Source organism: Dunckerocampus dactyliophorus, chromosome 17, assembly GCF_027744805.1.
Source record: "Dunckerocampus dactyliophorus isolate RoL2022-P2 chromosome 17, RoL_Ddac_1.1, whole genome shotgun sequence".
In the NCBI taxonomy this organism is placed as follows: Eukaryota; Metazoa; Chordata; class Actinopteri; order Syngnathiformes; family Syngnathidae; genus Dunckerocampus; species Dunckerocampus dactyliophorus.
The window spans coordinates 8165425-8184253 of record NC_072835.1 but is presented as its reverse complement, the minus strand read 5'-3'; the positions used below and the strand labels follow the sequence as shown (position 1 = coordinate 8184253).

Sequence of the window (18829 nt, the reverse complement as noted above, 5' to 3'; positions counted from 1 at the left end):
ATCACGCCCTCTGTAACTCTTCACGCGGAAGTACAATGTGCTGCTTTTAAGTGTGCTCGGAAATCCAAAAAAAATCACTCAAAATGAGAATTCAACTTCAACGATGTGGTGTCTTTGAACGCAACAATAGAGTTCAAGTCTGATACAAATATTCTGCAATTAAAGAAACCAGTGTTAGGTAAATTGATTTCCAGACGTGTTTCATCTAACTTGATTCAAATTTTCTGTTAATTTGGTGCTGTTAATACATATAAATACATATAATTGTCATAGATTGCACCAATAATCCTGATTAATTTGAAAACCGTAATTAATCTGATTAAAAATGTTGATCATTTGACAGCCCTAAGAAATATATTTTGTTTTGCACAAAATGTTGCACTGAAAAACTCTTTCTACCTTTTTGCTGTTGATGTCTTTCCCATCCTCATCCACCTCCATCCTGGGGTCCATTTCTGTGCTGAAACCATCTTCCATCCTGTGGAGGGTGCAATTTTAAAAAATAGCAGTAGAAATGACATTAATATATAATAACTACTAAGCCCTAACCATAACCCATGGTGACACACTTTAAATGTCCTAAAATGGTCCCAAGAGAGCTTTGTGCTTGACTTGAACTATGTTCCAAAAGCCTACTTTATTTTACTTTTATTACATGTAACAATTGTAATGCTTTAATAAGGTGTGGAATACTACAATCCAACTGTTCTTGCTATATTTCTTGAATGAATTCATACAATACGGGCTACAAAAATATCGGCGTCAATAACTGTCACTGTTTCAATGATTGTGAATGAATATACAGCGCATCGAGGAAGTATTCACAGCATTCCGCTGTATACACATTTTACAGCTTTATTCCAAAACGGATTACATTCTTTTTCTCCCTCAAAATCACCCCACAGCATAATTCTTTTTAAAAAATATTTGCAATTATTTTAAAAATAAAAAGATGCATCTGTGTGTACCTTATAATTAGGGGTGTCAAATTAAAGCATTAATTGTGATTAATTAATTACAATAATATTTAGTGTTATTTTAATCGCATTATAATCTAACTTTGAATCTCAAACTTTACTGTTTCTGTATGCAATTTTTTTATAAAATCAATTTTTATGTGATGGGTTTCTTCTGCTTGAGTTGTTGAGGGTGGAAAACACCCTGAAGTGGACGTTGACTGGCGGTCAATGTGTGTTTGTTTAGCATCAGTCCCATTGTCGTTGGGAGGGTAAGGTGAGTAGCAGGGAGGGCACGTGAAAATGGAGCTGCATGCATTCGCCCAACTGTCTTACTATAACCGGAGATCTCTGGTCATCAACTGGTTCAGTGTTCAATACTTGTATTGCTCAGGAAAGTGTTCTTACTGTTGATGTGTTAACTTCAGCGCTTTAAATGGACCTTATGTTTTATTTTATTTTTATTTTCAAATTATTTGGAGAATGACAAAACAGCACCGCAATATTCCCCCCTCGCGTTCGAAACTAAAGGTGGCAGGCAGCGCTTGGGATTACTTTCAAATACAGTGTTCCCTCGCTCCATCGCGGTTCACCTTTTGCTGACTCGCTGTTCTGCAATTTTAATGCTTTTTAAAAATTTTTTTTTTAACAGGGTATGAATGCTGTTACAGGCCGAAAATTTGAACTTTGAGTGTGTTTGAACAAGAGAGAAACGTGAGAAAATGTTAACGTCTGTCTGTGTTTAAAATGTATTGTGAGGGGTTTTACAGCCTTAAAACGTGTATAATAATTGTAAACAAATATAATTGGCTACTTCGCGGATTTCACTTATTGCGGGCTATTTTGGGAACCTATTCCCCGCGATTACCCGAGGGAACACTGTACAGCGGAATGTAAATGGCTAGCACTGCATCTGTTCAAATCTGTTAAAAACAAGAAATCACCTTTTTTGTTGTGTATCAGTATTTTGGTCTGCCACAATAATGTGATGAGTTTAAATGAAAATACCTCCATGTGAGGGCTTTTCTCAACAATTTTTAGGTGAGATTAATGAAATTAATCGTTCGTTAATCTCTCCATTTCTTTTAATGCAATACAAGACCTTCGACATTAATTAGTAGTGTTCAGAAAAGTGTTGTGTGTGTTCCACTTGGTCAGTCACCCATCATTTTACTTTAAGCAGAAATGAACTTAGGTTATGGCTTTAAAAACAAACACTGCAAATGAATATCAATCCTCATAATGAAGAATAAATGAGCACGGAAGCTAATTAATGACAACTTAGATTCACTCTTGTCCAGTTATTCAGACAAGCTGGGACAAACTGCTGCTCATAATGTTGTGGAAAGCCACAACATCAGTTTGATGATGTACATGTACATGATGTATTTACTTCATTTAACTTAATTCTTTCAAATTAAATGTATGGTGGATGTTACAGCAAAAATCTGCATTTGAAATCAATACACGACTCTTGGACAGGGTGCCTCTAAAGTCTGGACACAAAGGGAACGTGGAGTTCCTGTCAGTCTTGCAAAGCGCATCAACCTTTGCATCACACATTATAGTGAAGATGTTATTTGTTAATATTGCATTTGAAGACAATGTTTGTGTGCGTGTCCAGGTTTTGGAGACACCCTGTATAATGCATCAGAGTGTAGTTGGGTATGCTAGGAGCGTCTTCACACTCTGATACGGTTTGTTTGTAAAATGCAGCAAAATGCAGTTCACTATCAGTTACCCGGATGGTGTACTCAAAATGGCCAAAATATTAAGTATGCAGTGATGGACACTAAACCACCGTCAACAGTCCACGTAGGCAATGCAGCGCAAGGGGCGGGACTGAAATAATGGCAGCTGAGGAGCAACCCATAGTGGTGGAAAGTAGCAAACCGAACAAGAAGCAGCGGGTGAATTTTGTAACTGACATTTCCTGCAGCTTCTATCAATACAGTGGAACCAATACAGTGTTTTTCGGTTAAATTTATACTAGAGCTGCAACGATTCATTGATTAATCGACGATTTATCGATTATCCAATTAATCGACAACAATTTTGTTAATCGATTAATCGCTTCACACACATCAGCTTTGACTTCGGAAAAGAGCAATCAACATTTTTACTTCTGATATCTTGCGAAGCAAACCACTGCAGCGCGTGTGTGAGAGCATTCCCACTCAGAGTATGGGATTTGTCCACTTGTACTTGTGCGTAAGAAAATGCGTACATTTATGCACAACTCTTCCCGTGCGTACACACAAAACCTAGTCGTAGAACAGTGAAACTACAAATAGCTATGGCTGTGCTTGCCCAGCGCAGGCCGTACCATCTTGGTACGTGCTTCACCATCAAACAAGACACCGCCTCTGCCCCCAGAGCAGACGAGCCGATGCCAAATGCAAAGCCTGCCCCTAAAGTTGATGTATTTGTTATTTCTTATTTATTTACTGGTGGTGGACATGCAGCAGTCTGTGCCAGTGACTCGTTGATTTGCAGCTTTGAGTGTTTGTGATGTTTGTCAGTTGACTGTTTATACTTCTTTACTTCAGTTTCGCTTCCTCTTCCTCGCCTTCTTTGCTATGATTTTGGGGAGGGAAAAAGTGCATTCATGTATTCTTAAAGGGATTGCTACTCAGAGGCGGAAATTAAAAATGTTTTTTTGTATCCGATTCCTCGATTAATCAAAAGAATAATCGACTGATTAATTAATTAATTAGTTGAAGCTCTAATTTGTACCTCCGTCTGCATATATTTTCCAGTTATGGTGTGTGTCTTGTCTTGTTATTGATACACTGCGTGAGTCCAATTGTGTTCTTAATGTTCTTCATTCCAAATACCTGTCATTAATGTTGCTGCCATGCCATGGCACTTTAGCGCCCAGTCTGCTGTTTCGAAAGATCCCCTCCACAAGCTCCACTGTGGATTTACCTTCCCTTCCTTGGAAGATCGATGACAGAGAGTGATCCTGCAATACCTGTGAAGTGAACACAGAAAAATTTTAACCCATCCATTCATTCATTTTCTATGCCAATTATCCTCACTAGGGTTACAGGGGTATGCTGGAGCCTATCCCGGCTGACTTTGGGGGAGAGACGGGGTACACCCTGGACCGGTCGCCAGCCAATCGTAAAAGAATTTTAACCATCAACAACAAACAGCAGTTGACATGCTGATGAAAGGCTAAGTCATGAATGTACCGTATGTAAAAAAGGTGGAATGAATGACATTGACACTGAATAATACTTAAGATGCCCACCAGCTTCCGCCACAATGTCTCCACTCGAAGCTCCTCTGCTGTCTTTTCCCTCTTGAGCAGCGGCTCGTACTCAAGGTTGAGGTTCTCTTCAAAGTTGTCCACGTCCAGGCTGGAAAAACTAGACGAAGCGGTGGATGTGAGGGTGGATGACTGCTGTTTGAAGGATGGGGGAAGGCTGGTGGAGAGAAGGTAGGGGGATCCATATAAGTTGATCATGTTTTGATTTGGACATCGATATGAAAATACAGTGGAACAATAATTTGACCCCAAAAGTCAATGAAAATAACAGTTCTGAAATCACGCAAAAATCTGTAGCATCTATCAGTAGGCATGTCTTTTTTGTGGTATTTGTATTTTAACCCATAAGAACCCATAAATTATCAACACTTCAATGTCCTAAAATGTGCCCTATACAGCTTGACGTCATTAAAGCCTTAAGTGACGTATAGGAAACATTCTGGAGTGGTCATGTGACTATGCCAGGGCATGGCTTCTCCAAAATGGCATTGTGTCTGGTAAGCTGGTTCATTTCCAAAAGCTTATTTTTTGCCAATAAAAGTCATTTAAAACCCATTTAACAATCCTAATCCTAATCCTAATAGAGAGTCAAATATTACAATATTACTATTTCTTAGATTAATTCATATAGAGCAAGCTAGGAAAATATCACTGTGAGTCTTAATGTGTTGAATTGAGTTCAAAGTTATATAGCCAACAGGAAGCAATATGGTGAAGCTAGGAGAATATACTTCAGCGTGCTGAAATATATCGTGCGGTGTACCCCAGGGGTCAATACTGGGACCAAAACTGTTCAAATTATACAGTATATAAATGACATTTGTAAAGCCATGAAAGACCTAAAGCTAGTATTATTTGCAGACGATACTACTGCCTTCTCTTCTGAAGAAAGTACATAAGAGCTAATAAAAAAAGTTACAAATGAAATGACTAAGAAGATGCTTCGATAAAAACAGACTATCCCTCGAAATCTAAGTAAATCTAAGACAATGCTATTTGGTAATAGCAGAAAGGATACTTATACGCAAATACAAACTGATGGAGTGGACGTCAAAAGGGTGAACAAAAACAAATTTGAGTAAATGAACGAGGTAACGTAGACGATTCAGTAGAAAACTTAAACGTTTTAAAGACTCGCGACTGGCACGTCTCTAAAATTGAATGTAGACTGGAAAACGTGAAGTGTGTACACTAAGTCCCCAACGAACGAACACAATTGGTTCCAGACGACTGTTCATATGTCGAATTGTTCTTAAGTAAGGGAAAAGGTAATATTACCAATGATATAGGTACTACATGTACGTGTATACATATACAGTATATGCATATGTATGTAAATATGAGTTTGGATGCAGTAGTAATATTAAACGAGGATAATTAATGAAAAAAACAATAATAAAAATGATATAATAATACGTAATGATAAATGTTATTTACCTTTGAAGAGGAGTGGTCGAGCATACGTCGTTATGGTGGAGGAGGAGGAGTTATTGAAAAAAAGGACAAATTGTCATTGTTGTTAGACTCTTCTAAAAGAGGTAGTGTTCTGTGGGTGGTGTAGAATTAAGCAGGCCTATTAACTCTTCATAAACTTTAATCACACGCTCTGTCTGGGTTGTACAATTTAGCTTTCCATTTAGCTTTATCTCCCCAGCCTAACGCTTCCTCTCTTGGTCCCATTAGCAGTGTCACAGTGCCCTCTACTGGTCAAGCATGTACAGTAGCAGTATAAATACTGATTGAGCGACTACAAGGCAAAATAAAATAAAATATAGACCAGTTGGCTTGTGTTCGTATCCGCGAGTGTTCGCTAGTCAGATGTTCGTAAGTTGGGGACCTAGTGTATATGCAAGGTAACGCGCCTTCCAAAGTAGGGAAGAAATTGCTTTTGAAATTGGTTGTCAAAGAAATTTGCCTGATTGTGTTTGACTTTGCAGGAAACAAACCTTCCGGCATTCTGCAGAGACGTGTTCTTGTTCAACTCAAGGATGGGATGAGGGGGAGGAGGGAAGTCCTCCGTGATGTCAGTCTCTTTGATGGAAGGAGGCGATGATGGAGGAGCGGGATTTTGGAGAAAGACCTCATCTTGGTCCTCATGGCAGGTCAGTGATGTTGGCTGCTGGTCAGTTGAGCCGTCAACGTCTGGCGTTCTCCCGGAGGACAAGTGCTGGTGGATGGACTGATGAGAGGACGGTGGGAACTCCAACTGGAAATGGAGCTGCGGTGACGATGTCACTGCTGAGACTTCGTTTTCTTTAGAAAGTTCTCCTTTCCGGTCTAAACTAAATGTTCTCTCTCTTTGAGTGTCCTTCGTCATGTCTTCACTCAAACTGTGCCTCATAGGTTTGTCCATCACTAAGGTGTCTAGGTGGCCATCGAGGCTAACCGCTGCAACTTTCCTGTCACCATCACCCTCTGGTACGCTACTCTGAGGGGTGCCAGGGAACGTGGCATCCTGGTTGGCTTGACTCAGACCCTCGTTAGCAGGCCACTCAGGCCCACCTTTATCCCGGGAGGTGAGGGGGCAAGGCAGGCCAACTGAGGCTGCAAGAGAGGAGGCGCTATGGGCTCGCTGACGTTCGATGTTTCTTTGACGTTTGTCTCTCAGAGAAACAGGAGTGTGGGAGAAGGTTGCTTCTAGGAAAGAAACAAAGACTGAGTTAAATGAAGTGCTGGGGAAAAACAACAGCAGATTTGAGCAGATTTTGGCTTTTATAGCCTGTGGTCTTAAACTTTTGATCAGCTGATAAACAGCCTATTTCAGTTTAATTGTTGTTTTCAATTAATTACTTTTTCTAAATGTTTTTTGTCTCACTCACCCTTCTTGTTTTCACATATTTTAGCTCTACTTAAAACCTCATTAAGATCCAAATGTGCAAAATGAAAATTCTAGCAATTTTTCAACTGGTCTTAAGATTTTGATCAGGAGTGTATTATGATTCATGTTGACATAACCAAAACCCAAGATAACTATTGCTTGCACATTTGCTTATCACTTTTCCCAGACATTATGAGAATGGGCCTTCAGGTCTCTGCAGGTCTCAACAAGTCAAATTGAAGACTTTTATCAAGACAACAAATACAATTTAAGACCCGTTTCACATCCATACCAGCAAAAAAGTACAGAAAGACACAAAGAAAAACTGGAGGTCTGTGGCGCGTGCACAGCCCACTAGCTGGTCGGTAAATTCTGACCTGGCTGCACGGGTACTTTAGTCCCATTTTGTAGTTATGTCATAAAAAACTGTAACATTTAAAAGAGAAACTGAAATGTACAAAAGTAAATACATTTTCACAATCGTATTTAAGACATTTTATGAGATTTTAAGAGAATTTTAAACATTTTAGGGCCCTGATTTCAAATGATTGGATTCTAAACTTAAAAAAATATATATATATTATTATGTATGCATTTTTTTTAAACACATCTCATTCAACATAAGTCAACAACAATTTCTAATAGGTGATAATTAAAATGTACAGCATTTTGGTTTGGTTTGGTTTGGTTTAGTTTATTTGAACATGAAGGTTACAATGGAATACATCTCGTGAATCATTCTTTGACAGTTCCACATGTCCAAAAGGAGTAGGAAGAAGCAAAGCTTATTTAATCCTACCCCCCATCCATTCTACATCTAGTACAGTACATGTAGTTCACTTCCTGGATTCCATGTCATGTTTTCAGTGATAGTCAGGATAACACATAATAGATAACGGTGAGATAACCCTCCCCCCCCCAAAAAAAGAGAGAACATTCATAATAATGATAATAATGATGACAATACTAAATAAATAAATAAATAAATAAGAACAAAGCTTTTTTTTTTTCCCCCTTTCCTTTTTTTTTTTTTTAAACACAACAAAGAAAATTATAAAAAAAAAAATAAATAAATATATAAATAAAAATAAATAAATAAAAAATAAAATTTTATTAAATAAATAAAAAATAAAATAAAATAAAATAAAATAAAATAGAAAATAAAAAAAATAAATAAAATAAAATAACAAACCTGACAGAACAATCAGGGCTCTTCTGCCTTGTATTTAGCAAACATCAACTGCTTGTATTGTTTTTTGAATTTGCTCATCTCTGTACATTGTTTGAGTTCTTTACTCAATCCGTTCCATAATTTAATTCCACACACGGAAATGCTGTGGGTTTTCAGCGTTGTTCTCGCATATAAATGTTTTAGGTTTAATTTTCCTCTAAGATCATATTTCTCCTCTCTGATTGAGAAATACTTGATTAGATTTTTGGGTAACGAGTTATTATTAACTTTATACATTATTCTAGCGGTTTGAAAGTGTACTAAATCTGCGAATTTTAATATCTGTGATTTTAAAAATAAAGGGTTTGTATGTTCTCTATACTTGGCATTATGAATTATCCTCACAGATCTTTTTTGCAGTACAGTGAGTGAGTGAAGATTGCTTTTGTAATTATTTCCCCATATCTCCACACAATACGTTAGATATGGTAATACTAAGGAACAGTACAGAGTGTGGAGTGATTTTTGATCAAGCATACATGTACAACTGTGTGAAAAGCCCACAATTTTTACATGTTTGTCTTTATGCTTCACTGTTCATGTTTTTTTCGTCAAGCGTTGAGATTTTGCACTTTTGCAGTCCTTAAACACACCATAGTTGCTGCAAGATGTAAAACTTCTGTCTCTTCATCGATCATCTTTTACATTATCATTCAATAGTGGTGACTAAAATTTGTTTAATAAGTGAGTGAGGCAGTCAGTCACCTTTATTGCAAATGTTGATCCAAAATCGGAGGAGAACGTCAACGTCAAGATAGCGTAGAAGAGTTTGGAGGGGGAAGAGTGAGCAATATGTCAAAAACAGATATTTTAATCGACGTATTAATTACTCATGGATTTTCACAATTTGCTGGTGGTTCCGGAACGCAGATACTTTCGTTTTCCGCAGAATGCATGGTATGAATGTGAATAAATGAGATGTTTTGGCTGAGGCTTTCCTCGTCTGTGTATTCATGGGAATTGAGGCCGGGACCATTTGTGTGCTTTGAAAACTGCTCAGTACAGGTTGCATTTGTGTTGCTACAGTAACTGCTACGCTTGACTCAGTATGCACGTGCTGTACATCCACGTAACTGGGAGAACATCCACTTAAAGCTCAAACTTTAGGAAAAACAGAAGCCAAAAAGAACAAAAAACAAGCAGCTTCATTTACAGAGGGAAGATTCACATTTATAGTCTACTTTTTGATACCAAGATCATCCATGTGCATCTAGTCCATACAGAGAAAATGCCATTTATTTTGGATGTGTTTTTCTAGCAAGCCTCTCAACCCGGAGTTTAAGAGATTAATGACTCAGCTCCACCGGGATTATTAGCGAATGTACATTGCTGCAGTAGAGGTTCTGTATAGTTAAAGTTACATTGCTCACCTGAAAAAGATCCAGCAGGACCGTTGTGTGATGAGGGGGGAGATGACAACCCCCCTAGCAGCTTGTCATCTGGAAGTCTAAGACATACAGACATGTCAAATCAATACACAGTCAAACAGATGTTTTAATTACATAGTGTATGTTTTGAACTGTTTGAGTGTCATCATACACTGATCTCTCGTCAGGCAACAACATTGTCTGGCCTATAAACGTTTAAGCCTCGGCCGGACTGCTATCCATCTTTGTCAAGTCCCATTAATACACCCAGCTATTATTTGATACCTTTCTCTGATTTGCATGACAGCTAAAGCACCTTTTTCGTTATCCTTAGTCCATCTTTAACTGCTCTTCATAGTCCTTGCCAAGGGAGTCTCCTCACATGGTTGAAACCTGGGCATGCACCAATTTGGCGTTGTGTAAATTTGAGAAAATACAAATACATTTCCCTAAAGAAGCATAATTATTCCACTCAGCTTAATCTTAATCACTAAGGGGCCAAAATAAATAAAATGACATTTATGCCAATTATGGGTTACGTTTAACCGCAACTGTACTTGCTTTACTCCAAAGCGCGGCCTGTAAGCCATTTTCGGCTGGCAGAAGGTTTTTTTACTAGCCCTTGGCATAATGTAAAAATAAAATTACAGTGGAACCATTGTTAGTGTCATTAATTCATTACAGAAGGTCCGACTCTAACCGAAACATGCTCTAACCAAATCAGTTTTTCCCATAAGAAATAATGAAAATCCAATTAATCCGTTCCAGAAAGCCAAAACACAAACGTTTTTATAGTTTAAATGATCAACAAAAGGGACAAATTAACAGTTCAAGGGATAGTTGGGATTTTTTTGACATGAAGTTGTATGACATCCTCATCGGCAGTGGACTACGGTATATCAACAGTGACTTACCCCCCCATTTGGTCCCGTGAGTCCAGTTCTGGTCGGATTTCCGTGACAAGGAACGTAGTTCTACTTAGTTGCTGGGTCATTTAAGTAAAGAGTTTGGCTTCTCAAAATAATATACGTTCAAGAGTATATACAGTACGTTCAATGTACGTTCTCCATTCATGTGTATGTGTTTCTTTATATCCTTACTTTTTTCCCCACTTCAAACTTTTAGTCACACTTTTTCCACAGTTTGGTGGTCCTGCGACTTATAGTTGGTACACTTACAGTGCACCAGTAACAACCTTTATTTGGGCCGAGGATCGTCCTGCGTCCTGACGGATCCTCTGGGTCAGGGTCGGTGACATTATTTTGAGTTTACCACTTGACTTATTTTGTTCCATAACCCTCAAGATCTTTGAAGAAGTTTCAAATGACTTGTCTTTTACTGCGTCCACCCTCAGCAGCAATGGCGCGCTGCCAGAGAGAGGTCTTGCTTATGCAGCTCAAAAAAAGAGCATTTTTGCCTTTGCCATCAAGAGATCATGACAGTGTGAATACCTGACAGAAAATGACATTGGAGCCACATTTTTGCAGGGATTTTTTGCCTATTTCACTTTAATGGTTGTTTACTTAGTATTTTTTATTTTTATTTTTGCAATTTGAAGCTCTACTTATAACCTCCTTGGATCCAACTGTACAAAATGTCAATTCTTGCAATTTTTCCAATTGGTTTTACAATTTCGATCAGGAGTGTTTATCATTGAACATGTTTTAAAATGTTAATTCATTGCCATGAACCAGAGTGAACATTACTGTCGACAGCCACAAGAGGGCGGTCTAGGCTAACTTAAAGACAACAGTGAAAGCCTGAACCCAAACAAATTGCCCCCAAAATAAATTCCTATTAAACAGATTACAAACTACAGGTAGGAAAATATGCAGCCAAAAACGGTAATCAAGCAGCAGAAAGAAAGTTTGGAGTGAGTGAAAAACAAGGGACTGGCGAAAAGCAGATGTTACTGTTGCTGCAATGAAGAAACCCATGAATGATGTGGAATGAGTTCTTGAGAAGCTTGATGAACTTGCTCATCCGTAACATGCTTGTTGGACTCGCTGGTTCTTGATACAATAATAACTGTTAAGGTGTTTGGTTAACAAAGCGGACACCAACAGTATTCAGCCTGTTGTTCTGTGTGCTATCGTGTAGTTCAGGGGTCGGCAACCTTGTTGCGGCTCCCTTTGCTGAGCTCTGTGAATTTTTTATTTTTTTTTTACACCGAAGTAGGGGAAAGTGCATTTTCAAAAAGAAGTTGAAATATCCGACTCACCGCAAGTCCTTGAATGCATCTAGACTGCGTTCTGACTGGGGGGGTAGGCTAGTGAGTCTTATCAGAGAGAAAAAAGTTGACCGGGTTTGGAGTTGAGTCTGAAGCAAGTTACTGCATAGTAAAATGAAACTATAGAATTTACGAGAGCATAGCAATATGTTCTATCGTGAGAAGCGCGCTGTAGCTATGTGCTCGGAGCCCGTGACAGGCTAATCGCAGAGGTGGTGACTCCAGGAGAGGCGGATAGTGTGCTGCGGGAGCTGACCGTGTCACCCCGCTTGTGACTGCTGTGAGGCGAGGCAGAACAATACCCTTTTTCACTTTTACGTCTCTAGATACCAGTCTCTACATTTGTCGCCAGTCGCTTTTGGGAAAACAAATCACCAAGAGGGTTTGGGAGGTCGCCAGATTTAGCGAGAAAATGGCCAAATTGGCAACACTGGGCTGCAAATGAGATGTTAGGGGGAAAGCCGATGACAGATGGAGAATACTGTACGGGAAAGAATCGTTCAGAAAAATATCAGAGCTACTATTCTTCGAATTAAAAAATGAACAAGAAATGATTCGGAAAGTGAATGAACGCCTCCCTCTGCAAAGACAGTCAAGGACAGGCTCAATAGAGCGGTTATCAATGGCAATTCAGCACAGGCATAAAGGCTATTGAGCAAGCAACACATATGCAAAAATGTGAACTCTGATGAGCTTTTTTTTAATGATAAAGTTGGCTACATTTTGTTTTCATTTTAAACAAATACGGGAACCACTGAAGAAGGTGTTAAAATGATTTCAGAGAAGGCCTGCACATGCTTGCTGCATTTTGATTTGTTGAGTTTTGTTGCTGTAACAGGTAACATTTTAAAAAGATTACAACTTTGAGAAGTTTAGAAGCTGTGTAATAGTTTGCGGTTCCAGACTATTTATTTTCCTGAGAGAGGAGGCAAAATGGCTCTTTTGCTGACCTCTGGTGTAGATGAATAAATTGCCTTTCCAGATTAAATGTTCTTGGTCTTGAATTTTGTTAAATACATTTCTCAATAAATGCGAGTTATGTTTTTTTCCTTTTTATGGACAATTTTTTTTGACTGATTTGACTTATTGTCACATCGGAGCGACTTTATAGTCTAGAAAATACAGCACTTACTTATGACACACCTTACATACCTCCTTAAAACACCTTTTTTTCTCCTTCCTTGTTCATTGTTTGTTTCAACTCTCCTGTCAATCATCTCCACTCCTGCTCCTTATTTGTGGTCACTATTACTTCAAACTTGCCTGCCTCCATTGTACTCGTTCTCATTGGTGCGGAACGGCACTTAGAAGAAAGTATCTTGATCTCAAAGCATGGAAGCGTTTACCTGTCTTCCGTCTTAGCGCAGTGCTCAGGTCCAGTGATGGAGGCATCAAACATCTTCTCTTCACTTGGTGGTATGTCCTGAAACGCAAACATTTTAGTGTCTTAAAACCTCCAATAGAGTGCTAGTCCAAGCACACGCAAATTCTAGTAATTAGTGAATGGTAATGAATGAAAATAAATGTCACAGTTGTGACTGTGTGGATTTCCTTGGGTATTCCTCCTTCCTCCAACATCCCCAGAACAATGAACGTTAATGAAGGTTCATTGGAGACTCTAAATCATATGCATGAAATTCATGCCATGCTGCAATTTCATCCATCCAGTGGAAGTGTTTGGAAAACAGCACTGAGTTGGCCCGCATCATGGCCCTCAACCACCAAAGTCTACAAATTCAAACTAATTCAAGCCCACTTTGATATTTTTTAAAGCAATACATGTAGATATGCCAAGAAGAAAAAACTGCATCTCAGCTTTGTGATATTGGTGAAAATGCTTATTATTACGCTTTTCCCTCATTTTTTTTTTCATTTTTGCTGTTGTTTTGTTTTTTTTGTTTTGTTTTTTTAATTTTCAAAACATTTCAACTTTCTTCTTAAATGATCTTTGTAATTATTTTTTATATTATTATATATTATAATATTATATATTAATATATATATATATATATATTAATATTATATTATATATCAATATATATTAATATTATATATTAATATATATTATTATTATTATATTATTATATATATTTTTTCTTAATATTTAGACTTTATTCTTGTAAAATGACGTCTGTTTTTTTCCATTTCTGCTGTTTTTTCCAACTATGCAACTTTCTTCTTATACATTTTCTTCTCGTAATATTATGTGCGTTATTTCCATAACATTTTCACTGTTTTCTATCATATTATACGTTTTTCCAGAACCAAATTTTTAAAAACTTAAAACTTTATTTTGTTATGTTTGTTTCTCATAACATTACGGCTTAAAAAATTTTTACAATAAAATTTCAACTTTATGCCACTAAAACTACATTATTTTTCCTCTTAATATTATGACGTTATTCTTGTAAAATGATCACTTCTTCTCGTTAAATGACAACCTTTCCTTAAAATTTCCCCCTTGTTCTTGTAAAATTATATCTTTAGAATGTGCCGCAGGCCAAAAAAAAAAAAAAAAACGCCGCGGGCCTCACTTTGGACACCCCTGATTTAAACTCAGAACCACATCAAACCAACCATAGTCATATATCCGCTGCTGTCTCCCCCTCCCTTTTCCTGACTCATCCAAGCAGCAGTCAGGATACATTCACAGCTTGAGTTTGAGTGGTACAGAAAATGAATGGATGGATAGATGGATCTAAAACAGGGCTATCAACTGACATGCATTTTTGCAGTGGCACCTTAAAAAGGACAGAGCTCCTGTCATAATGAGAATGAGGATCTTTGACTAGTGTAAACATATTGCTTCTGTTTTAAAGGGTGACTTTATGACCATGTTAGACATTTGACGGTGAGAAGGAACCTGGTATTAATAAAATAAGAAGACAGGCGGCCCTTGTGTTGTAACATTGTGTGGTTATGACGCACTCCCATAAATGATGAATACTGAAAAAAGAAAACTAGCTACGTGTGTGCCGTTACACTGAGGAAGGACGTCACTGTTGTTCTTTTTAGTTAACTTTCCCAATTTAACCTCCATCACGTCTCTCAACCGTGAAGCATTAAAGGAAAGTGAAAGTGAAAAGTGAAGTGAAACATTACATTGTAAAATGCTTAAAAAGTGGAGATATGCCAACCAACATTGTCCACGTGCATGGTCGAAGACGTTCGATTGTTGAGACCATCATGAAGGCTAAAGATGGTATCCTTGAACATGTGAAAGCATCTGCTCCTACGAAATGGACAGTGATAACTAAGCAGCGTAGTCGTCTAATTATTAACACGTCGTCCTCCTGTCTCTCCCTCCTTTGAAACGCCCCTTCCAGTGTGCACGACGGCCACAGGAAGAAAAGTAACGATTAGTTTCATTTCATTCTTATAATATTGAAAGGAGAAGCGTATACCTTCAGATATCAACTGCAAATTTAAATGCCGTATATATATTTAGTTTGGAGCCAAAGAATCCCTACACGAGTTGCTTACGCTAATCTGTGTGAATTTCAAAGACAAATTTGTGCTTGAAAGTACGTCTCTGTGTCTGTGTCAAATGTAACAAAGCGGGTCACACTGATAAGTCAAAACGATAAAGGTCACGTTCCTCTTTTATTGCCGTCCATCAAGGACCCTGAGGATGGCATGTGCATACGTGTGTGGGTGCATGTTGTATCTTTCCTATCGGCAAACATCAGACAGCGCCCAGTCACCATCGCCAGCTCTCTGGCACCACACAGGAAACACTGTTTGTTTCCATGCATGTTTCCTGAACAAAATGTCCCCAAAACTTCCATCAGATTTAATGACTAAACCAGCAGAGACATGATTATCTCAAAGATTTAGTGTTTGTTCCACATACAGTATTGACCATGCACTGCAACGTACACAGCATTGTGCCAGAACACTGGAATTATTTAGCGGAGCAAAAATCCCCCAAATACTGTAATCTTATCCACTTTGTCTTAAGTCACAGTTTTTTAGCCCATATGAAAAGATACCACACTATTCCTCCTCAGTGTTTCCCAAACATACAGCTTGCCACAAATACATTTGGACCACCACAACGCTACCGGTTCACCCTCACTCATGAACACATTATAATGGGACTGTCTTGTGTGGCTTATTGTTACAACTCTGTACAGCAGATGGCATCGCAACGCTGCTTCTTACTAGGGGCATCCCGATCCAATACTGAAATCGGACATCAGTCCAATATCAGCAAAAAATTAGTATCTGATTATATCGTCCTGCATCTAAAATCTCTGAAGTCTATTCCAAACCCCGCTCCAGCGCTTCGATCCAGCAACGCAACCCGGCATGCAGACCGCACATGATCACAACAGTGCTAACAAAAAGGAGCAGGACCGACGACCCCTCCACAAGTCCGATAAAGACGCTGCAGCCGAGTGCAAAACCCGCAGTGCACAAGTCCCCTGGGGAAATTCGACATGACAAACTTCATCACGCACGGGAAAAAACAGCATGAAGAAACAGGCCAAGAAACAAACGTCCGGCGCCCCCAAACAGCCAACGCCATCCGAAACATCCACAAAACGTGAGAAAGTGACTTTTTGTCATACCTACTGTTGCTGACTATTGTTCACTGAGTAATATCACTTGATCGAGCCTTTTCGAACATTCCACACGACAAAATAAATAGTGAAAATTTGTATGATTCCTGCTGATATCTGTTCTGATCAATATCAGTATCCTCCGACACTCAAGGCTGCAATATCGGTATTGTATCAGAAGCAAAAAAGTTGTATCGGGACACCCCTACTTCTTAACATAGCTCATACGCATTGCGCGTTGTAAGGCATTTGTTGGTCAATATAGTGCTACATTAGATGTACAATGACATGTAAATTATCTTTGAAATCAGCGCACACTTACATTTTTTTAATCACCCGTGCGTCTTTTCAGGTGCAAACACACAAAATATAACCAACACCCATAAGTTAACAACTTCATGCTCTGTTGTTAAATACGGTTCAGAAACACAACATAATGTGGCACATTTCTAATGACAGAAACTGCAATCTGCGGCGTTACCTGCTTGATTATCTCCACAGTGGGCGATGAGCGGGAGCGCGAGTGGTGAGGACGCCTTTCTTCCGATCGCTCCAAAAGATCCTCAACAGAGGCCGATTTGCCAGAGCCCAGCCTGGACTGAGCCTTTTGCAAAGCCCTGCTCAGGTGCCTGGGCCCTCCCCACGTCTGTTGAGGCTCTGCTTTCTGTTGTGGTGATTCTCTGCTTGAAAATGGACTGTGTCTATTGCCGTCTGCCCCCGGGATGCAACTGTGAGGGACGTGGCTGATGGAGGTGTGGCGCTCAGGTGGAGAGTCCCCACTAAGGGAACACCAGGAACAGGGGTCATGAAACAATAGTAATACAGTGGAACCCGTTTATGTTGACACCCCTCAAACTGGCTCACACTGACCTAAGCGGTTGTCGACATAACCAGAACCGAAACGAGCCATTCTTTTTCACATTTACTTGTGGATCTCACCAGAGACATAAGGAGAAGGGCGATAAAGGAATTCTTAACCTAAGGCAGTTTGTTGACATTGTTTTCCTCCATCTGTGCTTATTTTTATTTTGAATCTTCTGTTTTGATATATTTTAAGCTGCTGCGGTAATTTAATTGTATGTCTTGACTAGTGTTGGGAGTAACACCGTTATTGGTTTCCATTACCAGGTAATCTATGTAATGAATGACTACGTTAAACGCTGTTACCGTTACAGACAGTGCAATGTGGCGTGTTATTATACATCTGTCGCTTCAGTCACAATTGTTCACTACTACTACACAGGAAGCTAACTACCTAGTCAACAAGAGTTGTGGTTGCTCGCTCTAGGGAAAACACTGACTTCTGGTAGAGAATTGCAAGTCACAAGCTAAACCCTCAACCCTAATCTCAGGAAACTTTTACATTTTTCAAGGTTTTTCAACTAGGAAACACAATAATTACTTCACCCGTTAACTAATTACATTTATGAAGTAGTAATGTCATTACTAATTCAGTTACGTTTTTGGGAAAGTAACTATGACTAATTACTTTTTTTTAACACTTGTCTTGACTACAATGACAATAAAGTTTTTGGCCAAATCATTCTTCCATTGGCTAAAAAGCGGGTGGAAAAAATAAATGGGTGCGCTTTGTTAGTTGCTATGGTTGAATCCATGTTAATACTGACATGCTTTTACTTTGAAGCTTATTTTGCACTGAACAGGAAGTCACTGTTTGAATGTTGTAATGCTGTGGAACTAGACAGCAGTTATGTCGAGAGTTGCGTTTCACGCTGCTTAGCGATGATGGTCAAGTTAGCAATACTACAACACATGTAAACATAAACTGACCCATTTTTCATTGAAGTGATATGTTAGGGTCTCACATTTTATGATGATGTTAAGTTAAGCTGGCACTGGCAATACAGTCTTCCTTCGCCACATCACGCTTCGCATTTCGCGACTTCACTCCATCACGGTCACACATTAATTAATAACCGTGATTTGATGTATTTCTGGTTTAAATTAATCATTTTTTTGTACAAAAATGGCAAATAGGAGATATTTACAAAACGCCTTGAAAGACATGTCGATATGTAGTATGTAGCACTGGTCACTAGGTGTCAGTAATGTTAACATTAGCCACCGCAATAAGTTCCGGAAGTAAAAAAAACAAACAATAAGATGGAACTCTCCCAGTGCTAAGGTGTGAGTCTACATAAATCTATTTTCTGTCTTATTTCCCTCATTCTGTCTAATATATTATGTCTATATATGAGTGTAAAGGTGACTATAAGGGTGTTATTTCATGTGTAGATGGCTCTAATCATGTTAAAAATGCATTTAGAACGTCATATAAAGGTTTTCTATGCTCTATTTATGAAAATACGCCATTTCTAATAAGGACTTTATCATTACTTTATCACGGTCGGGTCTGCAACCAATTAA

General features: G+C 38.6%; 1 protein-coding gene across 7 annotated transcripts in view; it reads right to left on the bottom strand.

Moving 5' to 3' along the window:
- shroom3 (shroom family member 3) overlaps positions 1–18829 on the bottom strand; it is a 94142-nt gene that overhangs the window by 5287 nt on the left and 70026 nt on the right. For 6 of the 7 annotated variants that reach the window (XM_054756623.1, XM_054756625.1, XM_054756626.1 and 3 more), the window contains 7 exons: positions 16923–17220; positions 13223–13299; positions 9650–9726; positions 6177–6867; positions 4213–4387; positions 3794–3930; positions 400–478 (listed from right to left, as the gene is read on the bottom strand). In XM_054756623.1, coding sequence (XP_054612598.1) covers positions 400–478; positions 3794–3930; positions 4213–4387; positions 6177–6867; positions 9650–9726; positions 13223–13299; positions 16923–17220 — 1534 coding nt within the window. The remainder of the gene's footprint in view (positions 1–399; positions 479–3793; positions 3931–4212; positions 4388–6176; positions 6868–9649; positions 9727–13222; positions 13300–16922; positions 17221–18829) is intronic. The other variant, XM_054756624.1, reaches the window with a different exon arrangement.